Source organism: Mchenga conophoros, linkage group LG3 (genome assembly GCF_057382185.1).
Source record: "Mchenga conophoros isolate Kocher_MC1m ecotype Shallow Benthic linkage group LG3, M_conophoros_male_GT1.1, whole genome shotgun sequence".
NCBI lineage: Eukaryota > Metazoa > Chordata > Actinopteri > Cichliformes > Cichlidae > Mchenga > Mchenga conophoros.
In genome coordinates, this window is record NC_140528.1 from 14434461 (window position 1) to 14461805 (window position 27345).

At 45.3% G+C, this 27345-nt stretch overlaps 1 protein-coding gene across 1 annotated transcript; it reads right to left on the reverse strand.

Moving 5' to 3' along the window:
• On the reverse strand, positions 1 to 27345 carry LOC146577366 (stonustoxin subunit alpha-like). The gene is made up of 4 exons (XM_085254000.1): positions 27178 to 27345; positions 12476 to 12649; positions 4119 to 4165; positions 1 to 3970 (listed from the first exon to the last, which is right to left on the reverse strand). The coding sequence occupies exons 2-4, from the start codon at positions 12529 to 12531 to the stop codon at positions 3432 to 3434; spliced, it is 642 nt and encodes a 213-aa protein (XP_085110126.1). The 5' UTR covers positions 12532 to 12649; positions 27178 to 27345; the 3' UTR covers positions 1 to 3431.

The following is a 27345-nucleotide window of genomic DNA, read 5'->3' on the forward strand; positions in this document are numbered from 1 at the left end:
TAGATATTTATTGATGAATGCAAACAAACCTGACACTGAACCATCGTCCAGCAGAACAAACCTGATCACATGACCTGCTGACCCAAACAGTGCAAAGCTCCATGGCAACAACAACAAACAGCCTCACATATGTTAACAGAGGCTGTTAGAAGCACAGAGTCTTTACAGTCTTTCTCCTGTTTGGACACAGATCTCTGCACATCTTCATCACAGTTACTCACAGACGTGCAGAGTGTGTGGATATCAAAGCTAAGTTTCCACCATGTTTGTAGTCTGTACTGGGACTCATGGAGCATCTCTCTATGAGCACTCAGTGCTTTAAACAGTGAGTCCCAGTTTAACCAGCAGCCTTCACACCACACATCACACAGACATGGAAACTTCAAACCTCAGACTGAAGACACCATCAGAAATAAACAGATTGTGATGAAGATGAAGAACTGGACCAGTTTGCTGTGGTTTCTTCTGTTCCTGTCAGAAATAAGAGTCTGGCAGCACTTTGCTCTCCTTCCACATGTTTAAGGAGGAAGTGAAGAAGAGCGAGTGAGTCGTCTTCCTCTGTGGGCCCAACATCAGGCAGCAGCCACGTATTTTTAAAAACCCAGCACACTGCTTCAGAAACACTGAGTCCAGGTGACCAGAGTCATGTGATCAGTCAGGTCTTCACTCAGGACGTCACTGCTTCAGGACCTGATTCAGAGGTTTATAAGGACGTGGATCATTGGTGCTGATGTTGTGTGAGAGCTGGTGAACCATGGGGAACATAAATAACAACCAGGCCATCAGCAGTTCTACCCCCAGCTCTAACACCTACATAATACACTATACATATAGTTATATAGGTTATAGTATGTTATATATAAACGTAGCTGAAGCAGTTTCATTTGTAGCTTCACGCTGCACTTCACATGTTTGTCCACCAGATGGCAGCACAGAGGCCTGTGTTGGAAAGCTTTGAGTAATGAAGCGTTTTCAATCCAAGCTTCAGAAAGCTTCATGTGGTCATCAAGGAAGCAACCAGGAAATATCTGCTGTGTGTAAAAACAGCAACACAAGAATCCAGGATGAAGACAAGAAACTCAAAGCTCACAAAACAGGTGGAGCTAATTTTGTGACGTGTTTCTGTAAAAACACCACAGAAGTGAATCATCAAAGTTTCCATGTGAGCTGATGATGCTGCTGCAGAGTTTCTGTGAACCTCCTGTGACCCCGCCTCCTCATACAGAGACATCTGATTGCTCTTCAAACTGCATCACGTGGACACATGTGATTGTGTGTTGTAGTATTGATCCCAATGCTGGTATCAGTCCTGGATCAATAACACTGGATGGATGCGTTCAGCATGGAGCCCCTGAGCTGTGTTACAGACAAACATGGAAACTGACAGGTCTGTGTCATTCACAGTCTGTAACACTTCTAAACAACAGAGGCTGACCCAAGTGCCTCAGAGCCAGGCACGCTCACATCACAGCTCTCTAAATAAGCCAGTTTCAAAATAAGAGCTGAAAGCTGTGTTTGCTTGTGTTAGCTTATTATTGTGGAGACTAACATTCAGTGATCATGTGTTCAGACTCATAATGATTACTCTCAGAAATCCTCATCTTTGTATTTACTGTGTGTTGGATCAATAACTGAGATTCATGGTATCACACAGCTGTGCTGCTGCTGCTGATGTCAGCACATCTGGAACAATACGAGGTATCTGCTACCAGACTGAGCAGGACGTGAGACCTGTGGACTGTTTAAAGCTGTCCCTCCACAGCTCACTCAGACCTGATCCACACCTCAGTGATATTCTCTGACTTCCTCAGTAGAGACAGAAACCATTCAGATCTGGGACCATCAGCTGACTGATGATGTCACACAGACTGTGTTTTTCAGGAACAGTGATTCTGATGTGAGCCTGCTAGCTGACAGCAGACCTGATGAAAGCACATGTTCACATCTGTGAGGACAGACTGGACTCTTTGACTGCACCTTGGTTCTCCTCAGAGGTCTGTACAGGAGCATGTCCACCCCCACTGAAGATCTCAGTCACTGTGAAACATAGAAAGCTGCTTGTGTGGCCTCTGCCTCACATGTAGATACAGCTACAGGTTTCTCTGTCAGTCAGACTGAAACAGTGTCCTGATGCTGCATCATTCAGCTCTGTGCCCCAGTCAGCATCACTGGAAGCTACCAGTGTTTCTGCCCTTTTCCTGTAACACTACACTCAGCACAGGCTCAGCTGGTATCCAGTGTTGGACTTTGGCTTCAGCTGCTGTGATAGATCCTCTAACATAGATCAGCTCTGCTACATGTTGTTAGATAAGTGCAGCTGCTGTCATGTCCTGATGTTTCTCTGGCTCAGCAGCTTCTCCATCAGAGGTTCACATGGAGCTGATCCAGTATCTCCAGTAACTGTGTTCTGTGCCTCACTGGTTCATCCTTCTGTCTGTGTGACGTCAGTCAGATGTTGAAGTTAAACTCTGTAATCTTCACTGTGTCACAGAGTTCAGTGAGTCCCGTTATTCACAGTATCAATCAGATCATCAGAGAACAGCTGATCAGCAATCAGTGGTCCCAACAGCGCCTCCTGTGGTGAGAGGATGCAATAATGCAATGTAGCATTTTTCCACTCAACACTTGCAGTCATGGAAACTGTCTGTTGGATCTGTGTGACGTTGCTTTCTTGGTTAGAGTTCCTCACAAATGTCCAGATGATTCTTCTAATGAGGCGTCGACCATGTTTGCAGTTCTTTGGAAGAAAACGTCGCCCTTTGCCATCCTTACTTTTTTTTGACTTCTTCAAATGCAGCTGAACTCCAGCTGGTATTTTCTTGGACTTTGCAGCTGTTTCTGGTCATCAGTTCATTCCTGCAAACCTCTGAAGCTGAACAACAATGATGCTGCATTGCTGGCTGATCCCAAAAGGTTGATTCTGTTCATCTGGACGTTTTCAGAAACGTTTGCTCACTGATCAGGTGACTTCTTCAATCTCAGCTGACTGCAGCTTTACAACCTTACAAACAGCACATTTGCACAATGACTGAAAGCAGCAGCACCTGATATATATGATACTAATATAATACATATACATATATAATCCATACTAATGATGAAGGAACTGAGCTCACAGTCCATTGTTCATTCAGTGAACTACTCAGTTTATTTTGGGCCTCAGAAATGCTCACTCTGTTTGTACATCACTGTCAGCAATAGACTCATTCTGCTGTGTGGACAGGAACACATGTGACATCACTTCCTGTTTGTTTGTGACTGAAGAGGAAGAAGTTTACAAGGAATCATTTAGAAGAGTTTCAAACATCAACTGATTGAATCCATGAATCTGAAAACGTGTTTGTGAGTGAAAGAGACAGACATGTACAGACTGAACTATCTGTTCAACAGTCAGAGTGTTTCTGTAACAGGAGACACTCTTTACACTCTACTCAGCACAGGGACACTGAGGAACCAGGAAACCAGACCATAAACCCAGGATAAAGAGTTTGAGTGAATGTGGTGTTGAAGGTGTGGAGGTGGATCAGAGTGTCAGAGGAGACTCTGTAGAAGGACAGAGTGCCAGCAGGACAGTCCACATACACTGCTGCTCTGTTAGAGACAGAGGAGGAGGAGGAGGAGGAGGAGATGGATGTTTTTATTTTATTGTGCCTGACAGACTGAGGACCACGATCAGAGCAGAACAGACTCCAGGACTGATCATTCCATCCAAACCAACAGTCATAACTGACTCCTTTCCTTCTGATGCTTCTGTAACTCACTGATATACAAACGTCTCCTCTCCACTCGACCTCCCAGTAACAGCGACCAGTCAGACCATTTCTACACAGCAGCTGATGAACATCATCAAATCTGTCTGGATGATCAGGATATGACTGAACCTCCTCCACATGTGTCACCTTCCTGTTGTTGTCAGACAGTTGGAGCTTTGTGTTCACTGTGTTTGTGTCGATTGTGAGTTGACAGGAATCTGATGGAGAGAACAAACACAATCCAGCTGCAGTTATTGATCCATCATCTGTTCATTGATTGACACTTTGATGATGACTCCTGACATGATGAAGATGGTTGAATGTGTGCTGCTTTGTTTTCATGAATCCCATTAAAAACACACTTACACTTCCTCAGACCTGGTCTCAACCATCGGACTCCAGCAGGCTCCACCCTGAAAGGAGGAGGGGGGTCAGAGCAGCACAGTCAGCATGCACACATGGACATTACATGGCTCTCACACACACACTGTTACACACTGAGCTCAAAGCTCGGCTCCACTGTTTTATTCAAAGAAATCTACATTTATTTATCAGCACATTTAAAAACAGCTTGAGCCAAAGTGCTGCACAGAGTAGAGAGAAAATAGGAAACATACACAGTAATGACTATAAAGACTGGTCAGGATTGAAAGCTACAGAGTACAAATGTGTTTCCAACCAGCTTTTAAAAATGTCCAGTGTTGGTGACGACCTGATGTGAAGGGCGACTGTTCCAGAGTTTGGCTGCAGCCATCGATAAAGCTCACCTCTGTTTTTACGTCTAGTTCTGGTCAGAAGCTGCTTATCTGCAGACCTGAGGGCTCCACTTGGATTATTTTGTTAAAGAGAGATAAGATGGAGCCAATCCATTCACAGATTTAAAGACAACCAGATCTGGAAGTGGATTCTACCACGTACTGGTAACCAGTGGAAAAAGCTGGTGATGGGTCGTCTAGCACAGAACCACCACTGGAACCAGACAATTGATGAGGGAGAGAACTGTGACAGCGCCGTTCCTTCACTTGACCTCAGTCGCTCTCGTCTGCTCCCTCGTAACACTGCTCTTTATTTGCTAAAGCAGGGAAGCCATTCACAGAAGGTGCATTTGTCTAAAAGTGCATATTGCAGGCTGCAAATATAGTCTGTCTGGGAAAGAAAGGTCAGTTTAGCAACATCAGCCTTTCTGCCAACACCGCAGCAGATTGCATTTCTGACCTGTCAAGTGACATATATGACCAACTGTGTGAGAAAGCCAAATGTTTCAGTGTATACTCAGTCGCTCTTGATGAGACCACAGACATCACCGACACTGCCCAGCTCCCAATGTATGTCCGTGGTGTTGATGACAGTTTTGAAGTGATGGAGGAGCTGCTCACAGTAATTCCAATGCATGGCCAGACCACCGCTCAGCAGATATTTACAAGCTGTGTGATGCCATTGAGAATGTTGGTTTGCCATGGAAGAGGTTTGTTGGAATAACAACAGATGGAGCGCCATCAATGACAGGGAGGGAAAATGGACTGGTGGCACAAAACAAACTGGAAGAGGAAGGCGTGGAGGAGGCCATTGCTCTGCACTGCATCATCCATCAGCAGGTCCTTTGCAGCAAATGCCTGAAGTTTGACAATGTGATGTCTATTGTTGTGAAATGCATCAACCAAATCAGATCCAGGGGCTTAAAGCACCGAAGGTTCTGTGCTTTTTTAGAGGAAATGGAGTCAGAATATGGGGATGTGCTCGACTTCACTGAGGTACGTTGGCTCAGCAGGGGAAATGTATTAAAGAGACTTTTTGAGTTGAGAGCAGAAGTGAAGCCTTCATGGAGAAGGATGGAGTTAGTGTTCCTGTGCTAACTGATCCCAAATGGCTCATGGACTCAGCTTTTCTTGTTGATATGACACATGAGCTTAATGTACTGAACAAGACGTTACAAGGCCAGGGGCAACTTGTCAGTGCTGCCTATGACAACGTGAGAGCATTCTCCACAAAACTGGCGCTCTGGAAAGCTCAGCTCTCTCAGACAAACCTTTGCCATTTCCCAGCATGCAAGGCACTCGTGGATGCTGTCATGGTCGGCTGTGTGGCAGGCAGGATGAGGACCCAATCGCAAAACTCACGGACTCAAGGGATGAACTCAAAAGGCAGCTTTATTGCTGACAAGATGACAGGAAAATACAAAACTTAAACTGGGCACAATAAACTAATACTTGGAGAGAGACACAGGGAAATCCACGCAGCATGAGGGAGACTACGACACAGAACTGAGGGAGACGCAGACATAAATACACAGAGGGTTAACGAGGGAAGTGGGAGCACACGGGGAACACAGCTGACACAGATAATCATAACGAGACAGGGCAGGAGTGAACACAACATGACGCATACTGACGAGAGACTGTCAAAGTAAAACAGGAAGTACAGAGGTTCAGACAGGAGGAGAGAGCACGGGGAGAACACAGACATAACAGGCTGGGGAAAACATGGAATAAAACACGAAAGGGGACAAGGGCTCATGAATACATAGAGGGGCACACAGGGGGTGAGAGTCACAAAGGGAAAGCACACAGGGAACCACATAACAGGGCAACTCAGGAAACAGAACCTAAACAGGGAACTGAATACAAAAATACAAGAGAACTAAGAATACTGGGCCAACACGGCCCAGGACCATGACATCACCCCCCCCCTTAAGGGCTGGCTCCAGACAGCCCAAACACAGGAAAACAAAAAACCAAACAGAAAACGACCCAGGGCGGGCGGCGGGGGCCCAGGACGGAGGGCACGGAACAGAAAACAAAGGAGCACAGCAAACACCGGAGCCCAAGAAAAACAACCCAAAACACAGTGCAGTTCAGGGGGCCGACCGCGCGGAAGGCAGCGGCGGCGGCGAAGGAGACGACGGAGCAGTTCAGGAGGCCGGCCGCGCGGAAGGCAGCGGCGGCGGCGAAGGAGACGGAGCCGTTCAGGGGGCCGGCTGCATGGAATGCAGCGGCGGCTCTCCAGTGTTAGGCATGCTGGCCATGGCCTGGTGGGCACAGGACCAGACGAGGCAGGACCAGACGAGCGGAGACGAGGAGGTGCTGGCCGGGCTGGGCAGAGCCGCCAGCGGAGACGAGGAGCTGCTGGAGGGGTCCTCCTGAACCCCCAGCGGAGACGGATGCAGAGCCAGCGGGTGCGGGGTCCTCTGGCACCGCGGGCGCTGACTGTAGCGGCACAGGGCACGCAGCCGGCTTAGGATGCGACGGCTGGGGCTGTGTAGGGCAAACAGTCAGTTTAAAGTGTGTCAGCACCGCGTAATCTTCAGCTGGTGAAGAAGGCTCACTAAGGCTTCCAGCTGAGGTGGGCAGTGACTGAACGGGTTGCTGGGCTAAGCACTGAGCTGGTGACAGAGACAATAACTGAGCTGACAAACTAACAGGCAATGAGGCAAAGGACTGAGGCGGTAACGGAGCGGATGACTGGGCAGACTGTGGAGCCGTTAACTGTGCTGAAGACTGAACTGGTGACAAAACAGGAAACTGTGCTAATAACTGAGCCACTGACTGAGTTATGGACAGCAATGCCAGTTGTAGTGGTAGTTGCGCTTGTGGTAGATTAGGTGTCTGGCTCTGGGTTGCTCTCCTTCTGGGAACAGGAACAGGTGCTAGGCCTGGCCTGGCCGAACACCAGTCATCCCCACCCGAGGAACAGCTACGGGTGCAGGGACGAGCTGGTCTCTGGCTGCCTTTACCCTGGGGGCTGATGTAGGTGCAGGAGCTAGCTGGACCTCTGTCGCTCCCACCCGAGGAACTGAGACGGGTGCAGGAGTCGGCAGGGTCACGGCTGACCTCACCCGGGGAACCGGAACAGGCACAGGCGACGGCTGGGTGTCCATCAACCCCACCCGAGGAGCAAGTACGGATGCCGGGATGAACGGAGCCTCTGCCAGGCTGGGGATAGAAGCAGGGACCGGCTGGACCTCAGCCACCCTCTCCCGAGGAACTGATACGGGAGCAAGGGAAAGCTGGGCCTGCGCTGCCCTGGTTACAGGAACTGGAGTTTGAGAGCAGAGTTCAGGAGCAGCAACAGACACTGGGAAAACCAAGTTATTGACGCCAAACTCAGTTTTAGGAGATCTAGGTTTAAAGCAAGCAGGTCCTAGGAAATCCACTGCTATAACACTCTCCAGGTTAGCGCTAGCAGTCCTGGAGGAGATTAGCTCAGGGACAGTCACCGAAGCAGTTTCAAAACAGACAACATCAACAACTGTCTCTTGAGGAACGGTGTGCTGTCTAACACAGGTCAGAGAAGGAAGAACGCCAGAGACAGTTCTTTTCAGAATCGAGGCTGGAAGGACAAACACAGGTTGAGAAACAAAGTCAATTTTCATATAGTCCATAGGTGAACCAACTCGGCAGGCTGACTCAGATTGAACTGGATGGGGAGCCACACAGTCCAGGGACGAAGTAACACCCACAACCGTTTTCACAGCAACAGGTTCAGAGGAGTAGCGAACAGGATCAAGCATGCGTTGCCGTGGGTCACAAAACTTGACCTGATCAAGCAACTCTTTAACGCTTAACCCTAGTCTTTCAGTTAGCTTAGCAAAGGAAGCGACCATCTTGTTACCGCTCACTCGAGAAACTGAATGATTAAACACTGGTTGTGGACCTGACTGGGCACCACTGGACATGTCAAAAGACACAACGGGTTGGCACATGAAACAGTTACTAGAAGGAGCATCAGTTACAGAACACTCAGTCTCAGATGGTGGTGTGTGGCTGAGTTCAGACTGGAAAACCCCAGAGTGTACAGGCTGGTTAAAACAGTTCTGTGGGGCTGCAATGCTGGTAGCAGTGTGTGGGTGAGTCTGGTGTAGGATAGCTGTCTTAGGTTCAGCTGTCTCTACATGTAACACATTCATATCGGTTAAATCAAAGGACATACTGCGAGCTTTACAAAAATCAGAGGGCTCAAAAACACAAAGGTTGCTAGCAACTGGTGAATGATCCGACACCGAGGTGCCTCGCTGTATAGTGTCTCCAGAGTCCAAACACACAGTGGTGGAGTTATCCGATTCAGGAAACACAATGGCGGGCAAAACAGAGTTACTCACAGTGGTGGAAAAGTCATGAAGTCCGGGTCCAGAAAACTTGGGCTGAGAGTGTGACGCACAGTCACTCTCACCCAGGGATGAAAACTGCTCCGCTGCTCGGGAACGCCGGCGACGTGAACGCCGTTTTCTCCGGGAAGGGGGAGGAGACGAGCCGGACCGCGAATCCTCCAGCGGACCGGGCTGAACGTCCTCCGACTCTTCACACTGGAGAGGCAGCTCCGGGCGGATGCCTACGGTGGGAACGAGGAAGTCCCGGATGTGGGGGTGCAGCGCGCCGAACAGCCACGGGAGTCCGGACACCATCCGCTGTAGACGGACGGCTACGACCTCCCAGTGTTCGTCTCCTGGCAGCACTTCCCACTCCTGACAGTGATATTCCACCGTGTAGATTAAATCCTCCCGGAGCTCAGCGGAGGGGTTGTGAGTTGCTGGGTCCATGTCGTGGTCGTAGTCTTCTGTCATGGTCGGCTGTGTGGCAGGCAGGATGAGGACCCAATCGCAAAACTCACGGACTCAAGGGATGAACTCAAAAGGCAGCTTTATTGCTGACAAGATGACAGGAAAATACAAAACTTAAACTGGGCACAATAAACTAATACTTGGAGAGAGACACAGGGAAATCCACGCAGCATGAGGGAGACTACGACACAGAACTGAGGGAGACGCAGACATAAATACACAGAGGGTTAACGAGGGAAGTGGGAGCACACGGGGAACACAGCTGACACAGATAATCATAACGAGACAGGGCAGGAGTGAACACAACATGACGCATACTGACGAGAGACTGTCAAAGTAAAACAGGAAGTACAGAGGTTCAGACAGGAGGAGAGAGCACGGGGAGAACACAGACATAACAGGCTGGGGAAAACATGGAATAAAACACGAAAGGGGACAAGGGCTCATGAATACATAGAGGGGCACACAGGGGGTGAGAGTCACAAAGGGAAAGCACACAGGGAACCACATAACAGGGCAACTCAGGAAACAGAACCTAAACAGGGAACTGAATACAAAAATACAAGAGAACTAAGAATACTGGGCCAACACGGCCCAGGACCATGACAGATGCAGGCACACCATTCAGTGCTGATGAGTATGTTGATGTCATTTTGAGGCTACAGGAGGAATTTGATCACAGGTTTGCTGACTTCAAGACACACAGAGCCACCTTTCACATTTTCTCCTTTGATGTGCAAGATGCCTCTTCTGTGCTTCAAATGGAGCTCATTGAGGTGCAGTGCAACTCTGAACTCAAAGCAAAGTTCAGGGAGGTGAGTGGAAAAGCAGACAAGGAGGGAGGAAGCAGTTGCTTCCTCCCTCAGGCCAAATCTGGCTCGGCTATGCGAGAGGAAACGCTGCCAGGTCTCTAGCAGCAAGGAGTAGGCAAGAGAAGCCATGTTCAGAAGAACTGTTCATTTTCTACAGTGTTCCATTCATGTTCAGAAGAAGGTTATAGGACTGTTAATACAGACATTTCAATCTAAACACAGCAGATATAGAAGACTGAAAAAAACACACAAGTTCACTGACTAAAAATATCTTATTATTATTTTATTTATGTATTACAGATTGATTTATTTTCTTATTAATTCTTAATTTGTTTATTTATTTTTCATATTTTGTGTTAAAAAATAAAAATAAAGAGATTTGAGAAGATTGGAATTTTTTAACCATGCCTTTCTTGTGGAAAACCTAATGCGGCCCAGCCTCACCCAGACTCTGCCTGCAGCGGCCCCCAGCTAAATTGAGTTTGAGACCTCTGTCCTACACCATAAATCAGTAAGAGAGGGTACGACCTCTCTCATGGCCCCAAGTGGTGTGTGCATGCCAGAGCACTCTGGAAGGCACACAGAGTCTTTACAGACTACTAAGGATCAAACCTCTATCATCATGCAATCGATTATAAAACTAAGCATATATGAGTAAATATTTCTAAGCATAAATGACAATCAACAATATAAACCTTACAGCTGGTTTTAATAACAGAATTCATTTGTTTCTCAAATGAGAAAGAGCTATCGAGAAACACTCCTAAATCTTTAGTTCTGAACTTTTCCAGTGGGCCAAGGTCAACATTATTAGATAATGCTAATTCTTTCCCCTTACATTATAACAATGTGAGGGGTTAATGCTAAGTAGGCTGCCATTAGTGGCTAATGCTAATTTTAGATGAAAAAGCATTAGCAGCTAATGCTCATATTGTTTTCCTTTGCTTTGTAAGAATGACAGCAGCTAATGATACGAAGTCTACCATTATTAACTATTGTTAATTTGATGTAAATTAGCATTATCCGATAATGGTAACCCTTTTCCCCTGCATTATAACGATGTCAGGAGTTAATGCTAACTAGGCTGCCATTAGGGGCTAACTCTAATTAGGTGAATAATTATTAGCAGCTAATGCTAATATTGTTTTCCCTTCCCCTTTAACAATGTGAGCAGCTAATGCTAATTTGATGTGAATTAGCATTATATTAGTGAGCAGTTAATGCTAAGTAGGCTGCCATTATTAACTAATGCTACTTTGACGTGAATTAGCATCATGTGCTAATACTAATACTGTTTTCCCTTACTTTTTAACAATGTGAGCGGCTAATTCTAAGTACGCTCTTGTAAATAGCTAATTCTAATTTAGTGTGAATTAGCATTATTTAATAATGCTAACACTGTTTTCTCTTACTTATTAAAAATGATAGTAGCTAATACTAATACTCTTTTCCGTTGGGTAACAACGATGTGAGGAGTTAATGCTAAGTAGGCTGCTTTTAGATGCTTATTCTAATTAGGGCTGAATAATTATTAGTAGCTAATGCTAATACCGTTTTCTCTTTCCTTATAACAATATGAGCAGCTAATGCTAATTTGATGTGAATTAGCATTATATTAGTGAGGAGTTAATGCTAAGTAGGCTACCATTAGCAGCTAAAGCTAATTTGAGGTGAATAAGCATTAGTAGCTTATGCTAATACCCTTTTCTCTTGTGTTATAATGATGTGAGACGTTAATGCTAAATAGGCTTCCATGAGTGACTCCTTTCCCTTGCATTATAAAGATGTGAAGAGTTTATGCTACGTAAGCTGCAATTAGCAGCTAATGCTAATACTGTTTTCCCTTTCTTTATAAAATTGAGCAGCTATTGCTAAGTAGGCCACTTTTCTCTGCTAAGGATTTGTGTGACCATGATGGAAACTCTGATAAGCTAATGCTGCTAAGCTAATGCTGTTTATGGGCCCTGTTAGAATCAATATTTCATTCTCATTCGGTTGTTTGAGAACAATAACAGAAAAATGTGCACTTGAGAACAAATTTATTGTGAATTCAGCTGTGAATGTACAGTTTGTCATTATTTAAGCTTCCATTTCCAAATGTTAGCTGACACTTTATTAGGTACACTGGTATCTATATCAGGTACACCTGTGACCTAGATGTTCCTGCAAACAGACTCCTTGGAGACCCCTACATAAATATCCATGAACTATCCAGCTAGACTAGTGTGTCTGTCCCTGAAAATATTCCTGCATGTGTGATTGTTCATGTGTCATCTGCAGGAAACAAACAGGAAGTGAGTGAAAGACACGGGAAATGTTTCCAGCTCTTCCTCCTCTATCAGATTTTCTCTCCATACCTGAGAGTGTCCAGTCTCCAGCCTGGATCCTTCAGTCCAGCCGACAGCAGCTTCATTCCTGAGTGACCTGGATGATTGTAGCTCAGGTCCAACTCTCTCAGATGGGAGGGGTTGGAGCTCAGAGCTGAGGCCAGAGAAGTACAGCCTTCCTCTGTGATCAGACAGCCTGACAGACTGCAGACACACAAAACAACAATCTACAGTGGGGCAAAAAAGTATTTAGTCAGCCACCGATTGTGCAAGTTTCCCCACTTAAAATGATGACAGAGGTCAGTAATTTGCACCAGAGGTACACTTCAACTGTGAGAGACAGAATGTGAAAAAAAAATCCATGAATCCACATGGTAGGATTTGTAAAGAATTTATTCGTAAATCAGGGTGGAAAATAAGTATTTGGTCACCTCAAACAAGGAAAATCTCTGGCTCTCACAGACCTGTAACGTCTTCTGTAAGAAGCTTTTCTGTCCCCCACTCGTTACCTGTATGAATGGCACCTGTTTGAACTCATCATCTGTATAAAAGACACCTGTCCACAGCCTCAAACAGTCAGACTCCAAACTCCGCCATGGCCAAGACCAAAGAGCTTTCGAAGGACACCAGGAAAAGTATTGTAGACCTGCACCAGACTGGGAAGAGTGAATCTACAATAGGCAAGCAGCTTGGTGTGAAAGAATCAACTGTGGGAGCAATCATCAGAAAATGGAAGACATACAAGACCACTGATAATCTCCCTCGATCTGGGGCTCCACGCAAGATCTCATCCCATGGGGTCAAAATGATCATGAGAACGGTGAGCAAAGATCCCAGAACCACACGGGGGGACCTGGTGAATGACCTGCAGAGAGCTGGGACCAAAGTACCAAAGGTCACCATCAGTAACACACTACAACGGCAGGGAATCAAATCCCGCAGTGCCAGACGTGTTCCGCTGCTGAAGCCAGTGCATGTCCAGGCCCGTCTGAAGTTTGCCAGAGAGCACATGGATGATACAGCAGAGGATTGGGAGAATGTCATGTGGTCAGATGAAACCAAAGTAGAACTTTTTGGTATAAACTCAACTCGTCGTGTTTGGAGGAAGAAGAATACTGAGTTGCATCCCAAGAACACCATACCTACTGTGAAGCATGGGGGTGGAAACATCATGCTATGGGGCTGTTTTTCTGCCAAGGGGACAGGACGACTGATCCGTGTTAAGGACAGAATGAATGGGGCCATGTATCGTGAGATTTTGAGCCAAAACCTCCTCCCATCAGTGAGAACTTTGAAGATGAAACGAGGCTGGGTCTTCCAACATGACAATGATCCAAAACACACCGCCCGGGCAACAAAGGAGTGGCTCCGTAAGAAGCATTTGAAAGTCCTGGAGTGGCCCAGCCAGTCTCCAGACCTCAACCCCATAGAAAATCTGTGGCGGGAGTTGAAAGTCCGTGTTGCTCGGCGACAGCCCCAAAACATCACTGCTCTCTAGAAGATCTGCATGGAGGAATGGGCCAAAATACCAGCTACTGTGTGTGCAAACCTGGTAAAGACCTATAGTAAACGTTTGACCTCTGTTATTGCCAACAAAGGTTATGTTACAAAGTATTGAGTTGTATTTTTGTTATTGACCAAATACTTATTTTCCACCCTGATTTACGAATAAATTCTTTACAAATCCTACCATGTGGATTCATGGATTTTTTTTTCACATTCTGTCTCTCACAGTTGAAGTGTACCTCTGGTGCAAATTACTGACCTCTGTCATCATTTTAGGTGGGGGAACTTGCACAATCGGTGGCTGACTAAATACTTTTTTGCCCCACTGTATCTGTCACCAGTTGAGGGTGGAGAGGGGAGAAGAAAGCAGAGCATCATGGGAAGTCCACCAACAGCCTGAGCCTATAGCAGCATAACTAAGGGATGGTTCAGGGTCACCTGATCCAGCTCGAAGCTTTATTGTTATGCCCTTGAGTCAAAAGTCAGCGGTTGGTGTGTGTGCTGATTGAGCTACATAAGCAGAGTGATAAATAAGCTCAGAGTGAGACATCATTGCCACAAGAGATCTTTGTATCCTATGTGCGGAAATGGAGCGAGGGAGCGCTCTGTTCACTAACCTATCTTTGATGTACCCTTTCGTTTATGATGTCGTGAAAAAGTGCTCCGGCAGTTATTAAATAGGGACTAGTTCATGTTCACGCTAAGAGTGCTCTACACGTTCGCACCTCGGAAAATGTTCGTCTTTGTGAGTATTGACATGTGTAGAGACAGTCGTTATGTGTGTTTACATGGAGCGAACTGTATGCTGATGTAATGTACATGTTAAGCTAGGCTAATCGGCAAGTTGTTATTAAGATGTGTGTTAACCAGCGATTCATTTTCATTTTTTCTCATGTTCTAGTTACATAAAAACAAGAAAGTCAAGCCTTGTGTGGAAGACCTCTTCTATTTGTTCGCTAGCTGTCTAACCTCACAGGGTCACGTGTCGTGAGGGCAGCATAGTAAAAAGACAAAGGAAAAGACGCCTACTCAGCGGGTTCAAACATACAGAGCTACTTTAAGCAACATGAGTCTACGCTCAGGAAGAAATTACCTAAAAGACTACGCTGCTGAAGAGCTAGACGAAGCAGCCGGTGGTGAACAGCAACCAGACGTTGCCACTCAACCAGCTACAACGCAGCAACGGTCTCAACCATTCGACACCAAGTCGCAGCAATCCAGAACCTCGACAAGGCGTTCTCAACGGACATCCTCATCAACAGCTTCTGCAGCTGCAAGGGCCTACGCCAAAGCTCAAGCAGCACGAGCTCAACTGGCCTTCGCTGAAAAGGAAGCTAATGCAATGAAACAGAGAGCTGAACTGGATGCTCATCTACATGTCCTCCAGTGCCAAAAAGCAATAGCCGCAGCTGAAGCAGAGGCCTCAGCCTATGAAGAAGCAGAGATTCAGAGCGGGGAGCTCTACGGAGAACTTTGTGAGGAAGCTGAGCCCATCAGTACAGTGCACCGCACTAACGAATATGTTCAACAACAATGTGAGTTACTCTACCCAGACACTCAGCACGACTCAGCACAGCCTCCTAAAGGAAATTGCAATGAAGTAGATGCACAAGACAGTACACAAATAACTAATCCTTTTATAACCAACACTCAGACGAAAACACCACCTGTAAATAGAGAAAGGAAACAGGAGCAAACAGTGAACACTGGTGTAGTCGACACGTACTGGTCCAACTCCACAAAGCACACCCCCAACCTTAACAACTGTGTACCTGAATCAAGTGAAATGCAACAGTTTGCAAAATACCTAATTCGCAAAGAACTAGTCAGCACAGGTCTTTTGCAATTTGATGACAAACCTGAAAACTATTGGGCATGGAAAACCTCATTCATCAGCGCAACCAAAGACCTAAATTTGTCTCCAAGAGAGGAATTAGACTTGCTAACAAAATGGTTGCGTCCAACATCATCCGAACAGGCTAAGCGCATTCGTGCTGTACACACCCTCAATCCTGCTGCAGGTGCGAAGATGGTCTGGCAGCGCCTTGAAGAGTGCTACGGCTCACCTGAGGCTATTGAGGACGCACTCTTAAAAAAGGTAGAGGACTTTCCCAAACTCACAAACAAAGACAATGTTAAGCTGCAGGAACTTAGTGACATCTTATTGGAGCTTCAGTGTGCTAAACAAGATGGTGCGCTCCCAGGACTTGCTTACCTGGACACAGCTAGAGGAGTCAGGCAAATAGTGGAAAAACTTCCCTTCAACCTACAGGAAAAGTGGACAACTGTAGGAACACAGTACAAGGAGACTCATAGTGTGTCATTTCCTCCTTTCTCAGTTTTCACACAATTTGTCCAGCGGCAAGCGAAAATGAGGAATGACCCAAGCTTTGCTATGTCCAAGGCCAACACCCATGTCCCTTCTCCCCCAACAGAAAAACTGAGGTCTTATAGTCGCAAACCTACTGTGTCAGCACACAAAATGGACATTACGGCAGAGTCGGACCAGAATAATCTCAGTCCAAAGAAAATGGAGGAACCGGATCGCCAGTGCCCAATCCACAAAAAACCACATCCACTCAAAAAGTGTAAGCTCTTTAGAGACAAAACTATTGAAGAAAGACAAGCCTATCTCAAAGAGCACCACATATGCTACAGATGCTGTGGGTCTGTCCAACACATTGCAAAAAACTGTAAAGCAGTGGTTAAGTGTATCGAGTGTGACAGCCTTAAACACTTATCTGCAATGCATCCTGGTCCTACTCCTGCCCCTAAGAGTACTACACCAGGAAACAACGACAATGAAGAGCAAATCGAGAGCTCACCTTCAGTCGAGTCGAAGTGCACAGAGGTATGTGGCCAAGGTGATAGCCCACGTTCATGTTCTAAGATCAGTTTGGTCAAAGTGTATCCCGCAGGCCAAAAAGAGAGAGCTATAAAAATGTATGCAGTAATAGATGATCAGTCCAACAGGTCACTGGTTAAGTCAGAGTTTTTCAGCCTTTTCAAAATCAATGCCAAACCCACTCCATACACCTTAAAGACTTGCTCTGGCAGAGAACAAACCTCAGGTAGGAGAGCTGTAAACTTCTTCCTCGAGTCTTTGGATGGAGAAGTCAACATCCAGCTACCCCCTTTAATTGAATGTGACTCTGTGCCGGACAATAGATCTGAAATACCCTCTCCAGAGATTGCCCAGCATCACCCACATCTTCTTCCAGTGACAGATAACATCCCACCTGTCGACCACCACGCCCCAATCCTTTTACTCCTTGGAAGGGACGTCATCAGGGTCCATAAGGTACGTGAGCAAATCAACGGACCCAATGATGCACCATACGCCCAAAGGCTAGACCTGGGTTGGGTTATTGTGGGGGAGGTGTGTCTAGGAAAAGTGCACAGTCAGTCAGAGGTCAATGTCTATAAAACACACACCTTAGATAATGGACGTGCATCCTATTTTGAGCCTTGCCCAAACACAATTCACGTTAAAGAGAATTATGGGGTCACTATGAATGCAACCTGCATCACAGACGATTTGGGACACTCTGTGTTTGTTAGATCTGAGGTTGATAACAAACAAGCCATGTCTATCGACGACAGAGCATTCCTGACAATAATGGACAGTGAAGTTTATCAAAACCAAGAGAACAGCTGGGTTGCACCTTTACCCTTTCGCTCACAGAGAAGGAGGCTCCCTGACAACAGAGAACAAGCCCTAAAACGCCTCTGCTCTCTCCGAAAGACTTTGGAAAAGAGACCAGAAATGAAAGATCACTACATCCAATTCATGCAGAAAATGTTGGATAACGACCAAGCCGAGCCTGCCCCTCCTCTGCCACTAAATAAAGAACATTGGTATCTGCCCACGTTTGGGGTATACCACCCACAGAAGCCACAACAAATACGAGTCGTGTTTGATTCAAGTGCAGAATGTGATGGAATTTCGCTCAATCAAGTGCTTCTTGGCGGACCTGATTTGAACAACTCCCTATTGGGAGTGCTGTTGCGCTTCCGCAAAGAGCCCATAGCCCTGACAGCCGATGTGCAGCAAATGTTTTACTGCTTCGTTGTGCGCGAAGACCACAGAGATTATCTGCGTTATCTGTGGTATGAGGACAATGACATTACAAAGAGCATAGTTGAGTTTAGAATGAAGGTCCACGTGTTTGGAAACAGCCCGTCACCCGCTGTTGCCATCTACTGCATGAGACAGGCAGCACAGCAGGGAGAACGAGAACACGGATCTGAGGCAAGACAGTTTGTTGAGCGTCAGTTTTATGTTGACGATGGTCTCACATCAGTCGCCACGCCAGAGGAAGCAATCAACCTGCTCACAAGAACGCAAAACATGTTGGCAGAGTCTAACTTGCGCCTCCACAAGGTGGCATCAAACTGCAGTCAAGTCATGGAAGCTTTCCCTGTTGAGGATCGTGCAAAGGACCTGAAAGATTTAGACCTAGGAGTAGACCCTCTTCCAGTTCAGAGAAGCTTGGGACTCTGTTGGAACCTACAATCTGACAGCTTCACTTACCAGGTGTCAAATGAGAGCAAACCATTCACACGGAGGGGAGTATTGTCGACAGTTAATAGCCTCTATGACCCTTTGGGATTTGCTGCTCCCATAATAATGCAGGGCAAAGCATTACTCAGGGAACTGTCATCTGATGGAAAAGACTGGGACACACTCTTACCCCCTGAGAAACAGGAGAGGTGGGACTTATGGAAAGACTCTTTGCAAGCCCTTGAGAACCTCCAAATACCAAGGTGCTACAGCCCAGGTACGTTAAGCACAACGAAAGTGAAAGAACTTTGCATTTTCTGTGATGCCTCCACTGTCGCTATAGGTGCAGTAGTCTATCTGCGTACAGTTGACAGTGAAGGACAGTGTCATACTGGGTTTGTGATGGGGAAGTCTAAACTCGCACCCCGCCCCGCACACACTGTACCACGCCTGGAACTATGTGCTGCTGTGCTCGCAGTGGAAATGTTTGAGCTCATCAGAGACGAGTTAGACATTAAAGTAGACAATGTGACTTTTTACACAGACAGTAGGATTGTGTTGGGGTACATACACAACACCTCCAGACGATTCTACATGTATGTTGCCAACAGGGTTACGCGCATTAGAGCATCCACCCATCCGAGTCAATGGCATTATGTACCAAGTGAGTTAAATCCAGCTGACCAGGCCACTCGGTTCATTCCAGCAGCAGACCTGCAGAACAGTACCTGGTTCTCAGGTCCACCCTTTCTGTACTCTGACCCACACACAGAACCACACACTGGTCCTTTCACGCTCATCGAACCTGAAAAAGACAGAGAGATACATCCGGAAATAAAAGTAATGAAAACTACTGTAGCAGAGCCACAGTTGGGTTCTGACCGTTTCAAAAAGTACTCAAACTGGATCACTCTTTGCAGAGTCATAGCCAGACTCATTCATGTAGTTACATCCTTTGCACAAAAGTGGGCGAAGGGGATGGAAAGGTTTCAGTGAGACACCGAGCGTCCAAGAACTCACCCGAGCCCAAGCAGTCATTATTCGAGCCGTCCAACAAGAAGCTTACAAAGGGACGCTTGAAAACATTAAAGAAGGAAGGAAGGTCAGTGGCATATTTGATGCACTCAAAAAGCTCAATCCTGTAGTGGACAAAGACAGTCTCTTACGAGTCGGTGGACGTCTTTCCGCTGCCGATCTCACAGAGAATGAAAAGCACCCTCTGATTATCCCATCTACCAGCCACATCGCCATGCTAATTGTAACTCACTATCATGAACGAGTGGCTCATCAAGGAAGACACATAACTGAAGGAGCTATCCGTGGTGCTGGGTACTGGATAATTGGAGGGAAGCGGCTTGTGTCATCTGTCATTCATCGGTGTGTCACATGTCGCAAGTTGCGAGGCAAAATGCAGATCCAGAAAATGGCAGACTTGCCTGCAGACCGAGTCACCCCTGAACAACCCTTTACCACTGTAGGCCTAGATGTATTTGGGCCATGGACTATTGTGACGCGTCGTACAAGAGGTGGTTGTTCCCAGAACAAACGTTGGGCTGTGTTATTCACATGCATGTCAACTAGGGCTGTGCATATCGAACTGATAGAGACTATGTCTGCTGATAGTTTTATCAATGCATTAAGAAGGCTCTTCTCTATTCGGGGCCCGGCCAAGTTTCTGCGCTCGGACAGAGGCACGAATTTTGTGGGCGCTTGTAAGGAATTAGACCTAAACTCAGGAAACAAAGCAGTAGGAAAGTACCTGCAAGAGAGAGGGTGTGTTTGGACTTTCAATCCCCCTCATGCGTCTCATATGGGAGGCTCGTGGGAGCGCCTTATAGGCGTTGCCAGGCGCATTCTGGATGCAATGTTGTTACGAACTGAACAAACACGTCTTACTCATGAAGTGTTGTGCACCTTCATGGCCGAGGTGATGGCAATTATTAATGCAAGGCCTCTTGTTCCCATATCCACCGACCCTGACAGTCCTGCAGTACTCACTCCAGCAGTGCTACTAACGCAGAAGATGAGTGCTGTGTCCGCCCCACTTGGGAACTTCTCATCAGGGCAGCTGTTTGGGAAACAATGGAAACATGTTCAACTCCTCGCTGACGCTTTTTGGAAAAGGTGGAAGGGAGAGTATTTATCCACCTTACAAGGTCGTGCAAAATGGACAGAGACTAGACCTAATGTCAAAATAGGAGATGTGGTCCTGCTAAAGGACCCCCAAGCCAGCAGGAACGAATGGCCCATGGGACTAATAGTAAAAACATTCCCCAGCAGCGACAAGAAGGTCCGAAAAGTGGAAGTGCGGACTGTAAAAGATGGGACTGTTAAAATGTTTCTCAGACCAGTTTCAGAGATTGTTGTTTTGCTTGCAGAGACTGAATGAATATTCTTCAATGCTAGATGATGTTTGAATATGTTGTATTGATGTTTATTGTGATATAATGTGTGTATATCAAGCGGGGAGTGTTATGCCCTTGAGTCAAAAGTCAGCGGTTGGTGTGTGTGCTGATTGAGCTACATAAGCAGAGTGATAAATAAGCTCAGAGTGAGACATCATTGCCACAAGAGATCTTTGTATCCTATGTGCGGAAATGGAGCGAGGGAGCGCTCTGTTCACTAACCTATCTTTGATGTACCCTTTCGTTTATGATGTCGTGAAAAAGTGCTCCGGCAGTTATTAAATAGGGACTAGTTCATGTTCACGCTAAGAGTGCTCTACACGTTCGCACCTCGGAAAATGTTCGTCTTTGTGAGTATTGACATGTGTAGAGACAGTCGTTATGTGTGTTTACATGGAGCGAACTGTATGCTGATGTAATGTACATGTTAAGCTAGGCTAATCGGCAAGTTGTTATTAAGATGTGTGTTAACCAGCGATTCATTTTCATTTTTTCTCATGTTCTAGTTACATAAAAACAAGAAAGTCAAGCCTTGTGTGGAAGACCTCTTCTATTTGTTCGCTAGCTGTCTAACCTCACAGGGTCACGTGTCGTGAGGGCAGCATATTTATCAAAAAGGAAAGTTTGAAGCTGATCTTCAAAGTAGAGAGGGTGTCTGTCTCCTGAACTCAAACTGGGAGCTACTGCCACACCCAGTCCAACATAGCCAGGCTTTCTTTGCTGCTTTGACAAAACCTCAAATCCCAGTCAGAGATGATGAGCATCACCACATTGATGATCATTTCTCTGTAAACCAGGCTTTCTGCTTCAGGATCTGTGCACGCTCACAGAACAAGGAGACCTTTAACCCTTTACAGCCGATCGGAGCGGGCACGCTCTGTTTTGCATAACTATTTTTAAATCCCAGTAGCACTGCAACCACGTAAGCTAGCGCAAAAATTTTTTTTGCATATGAAACCGGAGGAGTTGTACTTACGTCTTATGTCATCAGCTTGTCCTAGGTCATGGTTTCCTTCCACATAAAGCTTTGCAAAAACCGCATAAAAAGCGCTTGCAGGAACAAAAACATAATATTCCAGAAACACGCTGTTAAAAGATTTTATTATGTTTATGTATAGAAGTACATTTTCATTTGAGGTTCTCTAGATGTGTTTGCTCTTTGTACTAGAGAAGTTACACTGTGCAAGCTCAGCACGAAGTCTCTATCGTTGTATGTTATCTCTTCCTGCATGTGTCTGTGACGCAAACATGCTTGAGTATAACTAAAGGGTGGCAACTGCTGCGGTGTGTGAGTCTCCGTTTGAACTCTCACCCGTGTGCACGTTAAACCTGCAAACCTGTCTGAGTATCATTTATTCCAACCTGAGTTGCATTACAGGAAAACTCCTAACACACGCTTTACCGATCCGATCAGCTGTTCATAACACTTCCTACGTTGGAATAGACGTCAGCGCGAACTTTTGCATTTCCGCCATTACCTGCCCGAAACCGGAAGTGACGTCATTTTCGCGAAAATGTAGTCTTTTTTTACTATCAGGGCCTCAGGGCCTATACTCGTCTTTTTAAAAGTTGACTTTGACTTTATGACTCTCTGTGTCGTTTCTGGGATGCTTAGGACTCATATTGCACTGCTGGAAATAGTTTATTTTGATGCATATGCTGCTTTTTTGCAAATTTGCAGTATAATATTTATTTTCGTTTTTCCTGCAGTGTATAAAAATTGGTGTATTTCAAAAATAAAACTATGAAGACACTCAAAATAAATTTCCTGTGGTGGGAAACTATTTTGTGCAACTTTTTTGTATTTACAGTTTTGAGGGATAAGCCTCTTAAATTTCTCTAACTACAAATATATGTTAAAAAAGCAAAAACGATTTTCAATTTTTTTGTAGTTTACTGCACTTTTTTGCAATTTATGTAATTACTATGCACTTAATGAATACATATTATTAAAATCTGGGCTATAATGGTTGTATTGATGTATAGCAACTTGAAATGCTCCCAAAAATGGCACCACAGCAGGTAAAAATATAATATAAGCTCTGGTGGACTTGGTTCTATGGTAGGTCTTAAAGGATTAAACATCTTTTCACTAACTGGATGGACTGAGCTCAGCCTACAGATGAACTGGTGCCAGAGATCATAAAGAACATCAAACAGTCAAATTCAACACTTTTAATGGAAATATGAGGTTAATGCTGCAGACAATCATGAAGCTGCTGAATTCATGAACATCAAGAATGCAGCGAGTGGTAAAATAAAGATTTGACCTCAGTGTGCTCAGTGTTCCTGTCTATTCCTAACATATTCCTAACATGATAGCTGCACTTTAGAGCTCTAAAACTGGAACTGACTCATGTTTAAACTCTACATGTTACTCAGTACATTCAGTTCTGAAACTCGCCCACAGTCCAACAAAGGAAACATGGAGATCACATCAGTTTGTCACCAAAGTATAATTATTAGGGCAACTTAACCTGTTATAATCTCGTTAACTCATTAAGTGATCAACGTCAGCAATTATTTTAATCACAGTTTTTAAAATCATGATTATTGTGAAAGTGCTCACTGGCTCTGAATATAAAAGCCATGGGTCACAGGAGGGATGTTGATCAGTGCTGGCTTGAAATGGGCGTCATTATGCGTCTCAGCCAATGCGAGCATTGAGGGTGGGCCTAATACTACTGCAGCGCTCACATGACCAAGGACAGAAAGAAAGGGGCGGGGACAGAAACATGGAGACAGGTACAGATCTTTGACATGTTCATTTTAAACTGTTCCAGGAGGCAGTGTTGATACAACTAAAGTTATCTGTTGTTGAAGAAGTCGGTCTGAGGAACGTTCTTAGGATCAACAAATGACGGCATGTATGAGCCTCAAGACGCAGCATCACAAGAAGAACACATGAGCTGTAGAAAAAGGAGAGACTACGAAAGCCACGGCGTTACAACGTGAACCAGCTGTTGGTCTCTCTGGAGACTACTGGGCGTGGCTGGGTAACCATGGTTACCTGGGAGTTACAGAAACGTGCAGAACATGTGATTCATGTTGCACAGCAGTGGGACATTTGAAATAAAGTCAGCACACTCAGTACAGATAGTGCATCAAATATGATGCTGCTGCCAGACGTCTGCCTTTGAACACGTCCCTGCATCGCCCACAACACCAAGGTTGCCATGGCAATCACAGCTGACAGGGACAAAGTGCACAGCTGGAAGCCTGCAGGTATATTTAACATGATGTATTTCTCAGTGTCCTGTCTGTGTGTGAGAGACAAACAGCCTCTGTATGTGTGTGTAAATACAGCATGAATATGTAGAGGACATGTTTGTGGATATAAGTAAATGAAAGCTCTGCGTCATTTGAATCTTTGACTCTTGTTTCTGTTGCAGGTCTGTGACTGAACTTCTGGGAGGAGAAACATTGGTTTCATGCTCTGTGATTCTGTGTTTTGTCATCTCTCTCAGGTGATGGAGAGCTCAGATGATGACCCCGCCTACGTGGTCAAATTCAAGTCTACATTCAGAACAGACCTGGAGACACGCAAGCAAAATGCCAACATTGTATATGTGAAAACTGCTGCTGGAGCCAGATTCAAGGAGCTCAAGTGTTTACCCAGATCTTACTGATCTCACTGCAGGAACAGAGGGTTGTTGGAGGGAAACCTGTGGAAGCAACAACATCCGAGCCACCAGAGAAGAAGTTGGCCCTGTTGGTGCTTCATCAGAGTGTGAACAGGAGGAAGACTCAGCTGAGAACAGTGTGGTGGATACAGAGCAGAGCCCACCATCAGTACAGAGGCCTGTCCATTAGAGTGCTGCTCCAAACATGCAGCACATGTACTTGGCCACAGCTGCAACATCTGTACCTGTGAAAGCTTCTTCTCTGTTGCTGCTCATATTGTGCAGAAGAAGAGAGTTTCTTTATCATCAGAAAATGTCAATGAGCTTGTGAGTCTTAGCAGCTGGCTCGGTGCAGAGGAGGAAGAACATGTCAAGTCAGAGGAAGATAAATGCAGTTCATGTTGTCAACTCAACCTGGACTGTTGAAAGAGTTTTTCTTTGTCTTGTTTCTGACTGAGATTCTCCAAAGGAAATCCAGCACAAACACACACTTCACACACTCAAAGTCCTGCACAGTAAATGAGCTGATGAGCATTTGTGCTGCTGCCTGATAACAGAACAATAGTTCTGCTGCTTCCTGTTCTGCAAACACACATTTATAAATGTTCACTTGCTGTTGATCAAAGGTATGTTGGTGGCTCTGGACGCTGAGGGAACTTTGTAAAAAAACTAGATCAAATGTTAACGTCCTGGCAGAGGCAAAGAACTTTGATTTGATATTTGATTAGATTCATGTTTCAGCTCAGACTGACAGAAATATTTGAACTGCTGCTGTGTTAAAGGGAACACTGCTGTTAGAAAGCACCTGATCTGTTTCTGCACACTGAATGTTGCACTTCTCATACTGCAGTACTATTAAAATAAGTACACAATACACTACTTTTGAACTCATGATTGAATGTTGCTGTAACAAAGCCATTAATGTGATTCAAAGTGTTCATGGTTTCCCAGCACAACAAATGATTGCACAAGTGTGACTGATCCACTTTCTAATGTGTGTGTAGCCCACACTGTGTGTCACTGTGTCACAGGTGAGTCTGTGTATCCAGGTTCTATGAGGACAACAGGATATAGTAACTGAGTCCAGCAGCTTAAAGTCTGACTCCATCCTCCATTTAAATAACTCACAGCAACAACTGAATAGCTTTGCCTTTGTGTAGCTGACACTTCATTTTAATGTCCTTCTATTCTGGTTCATCTGGTCTCAGTTTCTATAAGCACACAGGTTTCATCAGGACTCTATGACCTCAGTAATCTTTGCTGGGCCTTAATGCTCTGAACAAAGCTGCACATCACAAGACTAAATAGAAATGAATCAGTCTTTCATTCTCACTGCTGTTTGACTTCAGCTCTCAATGTCCCACCATAACCCATGGAAAGAATTACTGTCCATCCAGGCTGCTGAACATGAAGCTGATGAAGGTGGAGTATTGTGAGGGCTGATGGAGATGATGATGAGGAATCCAGGAGCAGTGGGTGGATGGCAGCATCAGCATGAAGGATCAGTGTGAGAACACATCATCATCCACAAAGGAAACCAGTCTGAGTGTCTGACGCTCTTGTTAGAAAGACGCAGTCCCAGCAGTTAGCTTGTCTGCTAGTTAGCTGAGAGCTAACTCACTTGTACATTGAATACCAAACTGTGTAAACCAGGGGTGTCAAACATATGGCCCGTGTGCCAAATCCAGCCCTTGAGATAATTTCATATGTCAAATATTGATGAATTTCCAGGCTTGCTGATAATCAATGTGAGCACATTGTGGAGGACAAAAGGTTTCAAACTGGTCCAGGTCTTAAACCTCACGTGTTCTTCCTAATAGCAGTAAATGGATAGAAATAAGGCTTTTATGAAAACACTGAATAACACTTGCTGCATTTAAAAAGACTAAATGTACAGTTCAGTATTGAATACTACATAAAATAAACTATATATAAAGTGTGTCTGAATGGCAGAGATGCAGAAATATGTGCATGTAGCACAGAGCCACGGCTCAGTGTCTGAATGAGTCTCACAGACCTGAATGTGCTGTTGAAGCCATTTATAATTATAACGTAATTCTTTACTCGTTTGATCTGCTCCTTACCACAAGCCACCAGACGTAGAAGGTTTTGGACTTTTAACTATATTTTCTGAAGTTTTACAACTTTTCTTACTGTTAAAAACCTCGTTATGGCCATTCATGCTGTACAAAGTAATTAGACATGTGTGGTATCTACAGACACGTCAGAATCTCAGCTAAAAGTTCACAAAACCATCTCAACAACCACCAAACAGCTGAAACAGCAGGTGAACAGATCACACAAAAAAGATGTAAACACAAATCCCCCTGATCATCTGTTTTTTAAACATGAAGCGTAGTTTTGGACGTTCATTTACTGCTGGTTCAGTGAATTTTGGTTGGACAGTGATGAAACCTGCAGCCTCAGAATCTGTGAGAAGTCTGCTTTCAGCACGCAACAGCATTGTTGTGTTGTGTTGTGTGGATCCACCTCTGCAAACTCATCACTGTTTCACCATCATGTTTCTACTTAGACAATAACAAAGGAAGCAGTTCCCAGGAACTACTTCCTGTCTTGTTAACATAAGAGTATGTTGCCCTTCAAAACACCTCCACTTCTCCTCTTATTAGAGGACTGCCTTATTATTAATCTGCTAATTCTGTCAGTTGATGAAAGAAAAATGCTTGATCTCACCTGAGAGTTTCCAGTGTACAGTGTGGACTCTTCAGTCCTTCAGACAGAAGCTTCACGCCTGAATCCTTCAGGTTAATGTTACTCAGGTCCAGCTGTCTCAGATTAGAGGTCTGAGAGCTGAGACCTGAGGCCAGAGCTTCACAGCTTCTCTCTGACAGGTCACAGTGA

Excerpts from the sequence above, each read along its gene's own strand:
- LOC146577366 (XM_085254000.1), bottom strand. The coding sequence starts at position 12,531 with ATGAAGCTGCTGTCGGCTGGACTGAAGGATCCAGGCTGGAGACTGGAC. Across the intron at positions 4,166-12,475 it reads TGGAGACTGGACACTCTCAG|GGTGGAGCCTGCTGGAGTCC; the intron begins GTATGGAGAGAA and ends TCCTCCTTTCAG. Across the intron at positions 3,971-4,118 it reads GAGACCAGGTCTGAGGAAGT|ATTCCTGTCAACTCACAATC; the intron begins GTAAGTGTGTTT and ends TCTCTCCATCAG.